Source organism: Papaver somniferum, unplaced genomic scaffold, assembly GCF_003573695.1.
Source record: "Papaver somniferum cultivar HN1 unplaced genomic scaffold, ASM357369v1 unplaced-scaffold_107, whole genome shotgun sequence".
In the NCBI taxonomy this organism is placed as follows: Eukaryota; Viridiplantae; Streptophyta; class Magnoliopsida; order Ranunculales; family Papaveraceae; genus Papaver; species Papaver somniferum.
In genome coordinates, this window is record NW_020619603.1 from 1,683,078 (window position 1) to 1,685,674 (window position 2,597).

Consider the following 2,597-nt stretch of genomic DNA (forward strand, 5'->3'; position numbering starts at 1 on the left):
ATCTAGTCAGCATTATAAGAAAAGCTAAACAAGGTTACTTAGGGTGCAATTTCTTAACATTTTTTTTTTCACTCTAATGTATTATGTCTTCAATTACAGATGTCACCGCTCATGTTTTTCATCAAAGTGGAACTGAGTGCAACTTCTTAATATTTTAGCCTCCACTCCAGCGTTTTCGGCCTTCAACTACGGTTGCTTAGCATTTTGTTCCTCACACTCATGGCATGTGTCTTCAAATACGTTCCTTGGCGCTCATCAGTTCCACTTAGATGAAATTGCAAGAAATTTCTTAGCATTTTACATTGCGGCACCTTTTGCCTTCATTTACGGTCATAAAGTACAATATCTAAACGATTTGGTATCCCCTCTAATGTCATTTATGTTAACTAAAACCATTAGCGCTAGTCAGTTCCATCGTAGTGGAACTGTGTGAAATGTCTTGGCATTTCGTTCCTCACACTCGCATATTTGTATTCAACAACAACTGTAGGTGCTCATCAGTTCCATCAAAGTGGACCTGAGTCAAATTTCCTAGCATATTTTTATATTCAACTACGCGTTATTGGTAACATTCCTAAACATTTAGGTCCTCACACTTACATTTTGTGCCTTCAACTACTAGCACTACACAGATCCACTTGGGTAGAACTAGTGGAATATCTTAGCATGATTGCAACATCTTTTATCTTCAATCATGTTCATTAAGTATCATTTCTTAGCAATTTGGTCTTTCCTCCAATGTTATTTGTCTTCAACTACTGCCAATAGTGCTCATCAGTTTCATTTCAGCGGAACTGAGTGCAAAATCTTAGCATTTCGGTCACACACTTGTATCTTGTGTCTTCAACTACAATCATGGGCACTGATCAGTTCCATATTCTATCCAATTGGAACTGAGTGTAACTTCTTAGCATATTAGTCTTTGCAATAGGGTCTTCAGTCTCCAACTACAATCGTTAGCGCTCATAAGTTCCATCCACGTGGAACTGAGTGCAAAATCTTAGCATTTGGGTCAACACTTGTATCTTGTGTCTTGAACTACAATCATGGGCACTCATCAGTTCCGTATTCTATCCAAGGGGAACTGAGTGTAACCTCTTAACATATTAGTCTTTTCCTAAGTAGCCAGGAACGGGAACGATATTGGGAGCGGGAGCGAGGACGGAAGCGGGGAACGTAAAATTTTTAAAAAATGAAATACCGGAAGCGAGTTGGGAGCGTGAATTAAATTTTTCCAAAAATACTAGTTATACTACCAATTTTCCAATATTGTAATCAAGAAGTAAAACAAGTACATAAATATTTAGAAAATGTGACTTAAGTGCAGGAATATATCTCATTCATTGACCTCTTTTGCTTCTTGTGTTTCTTACAAGCACTCTGAACTCGCATTTGTGCAAGTGTTTCATGTTCTTGTGAACTTGGAGGTGGTGGTGGAGGTGGAGGTGGAGGTGTAGGGGAGGATGGAGGACAGCAGGTGTTTGTGTTGTAAAGTAATCCACTTCATTATCAGATATTGTGTGTCGCTCCCTTGCTTCAATTATTTCAATAGATTCTTCAATGTTGTTTTCTTCCGGATTTACATCCCAGTTTCTATATTGAATCTCGTAATCGGCTCTTTGCCTTGCAAGAAGACGTTGGTTATAGTGAACATACACAAGTTTTTCAGCCCTATCAGATCCCAATTTGTTTCTCTTTACACTGTGGATGTAGCTATATATGCTCCAACATCTTTCTGCACAAGTAGAGTTAACACTTTGTGACAACACTCTCATAGCTAAGATGCAAAGCTCCGGTGCCCCTCCGCCATATAAACCCCACCACTGTTTTGCACTCATCCTTGCTCTATCCGCTATAGCTTGTGGGCACGCGAAAGAACCTCCATTACTCACAAAATCACTAATTTGATGTCGTATAACTGCAGCTTCTTCCGATATTGGAAACATCTTATCGATAGCAGCTAGATACCCATCCTGAACTTCTTTGTCGTAGTTAGGCTTCTTCCTGTTAACGCCACCCGGAGCTGGTTTCATTAGCCATGTATTTGTGTAATACTTAGGTACAAGCAAATAAGCTAAGCAATGCAATGGAATTTTTATTTTACTCCATCTTTGAACCACAATTTGCTGAATAATATTTTTAATATCTATATCATCTGCAAGTGTGTCTTGTAAACAGCCCAGCATCATATCCATTTGCTGATATGCTTCTCCTATAACGGCCTTGTCGGAATCCGAAAATCTGAGCATAATATACATCGGCTTTGTTATGCGCAACACTTTATCCGCATTACTCCAAAAATACCCATCCATGATAATTGAGGTGATGTTTGCATGTTCTTCTGCAATTGCAGGCTTCTTAAGCTCTTTCCATTCATCCGATAACACCATGGTAATAAGAGAACTTCTTACCTCGACAAGCCGGGATAACACGACAAAATAAAATCCAAAACGTGTTTTCTTTGATTTAAGAACCTCTAAAGGATAAACTTGTTAAACAAAGCCAGACATTGAGAATGATTCCTGACGAACTTCACAATATCCTTGCCTTTTTTATATGTTTCTTTCACAAATGAAATGGCTGGTTCTTTGGATTTT

The 2,597-nt window shown here is 38.6% G+C and overlaps 1 protein-coding gene across 1 annotated transcript; it reads right to left on the reverse strand.

The window, feature by feature from the left end:
• Positions 1 to 1,340: 1,340 nt before the first annotated feature.
• Positions 1,341 to 2,390, reverse strand: LOC113328343. Its single transcript, XM_026575460.1, has one exon. The coding sequence runs from the start codon at positions 2,388 to 2,390 to the stop codon at positions 1,341 to 1,343; it is 1,050 nt and encodes a 349-aa protein (XP_026431245.1).
• Between the last annotated feature and the right edge of the window lie 207 nt (positions 2,391 to 2,597).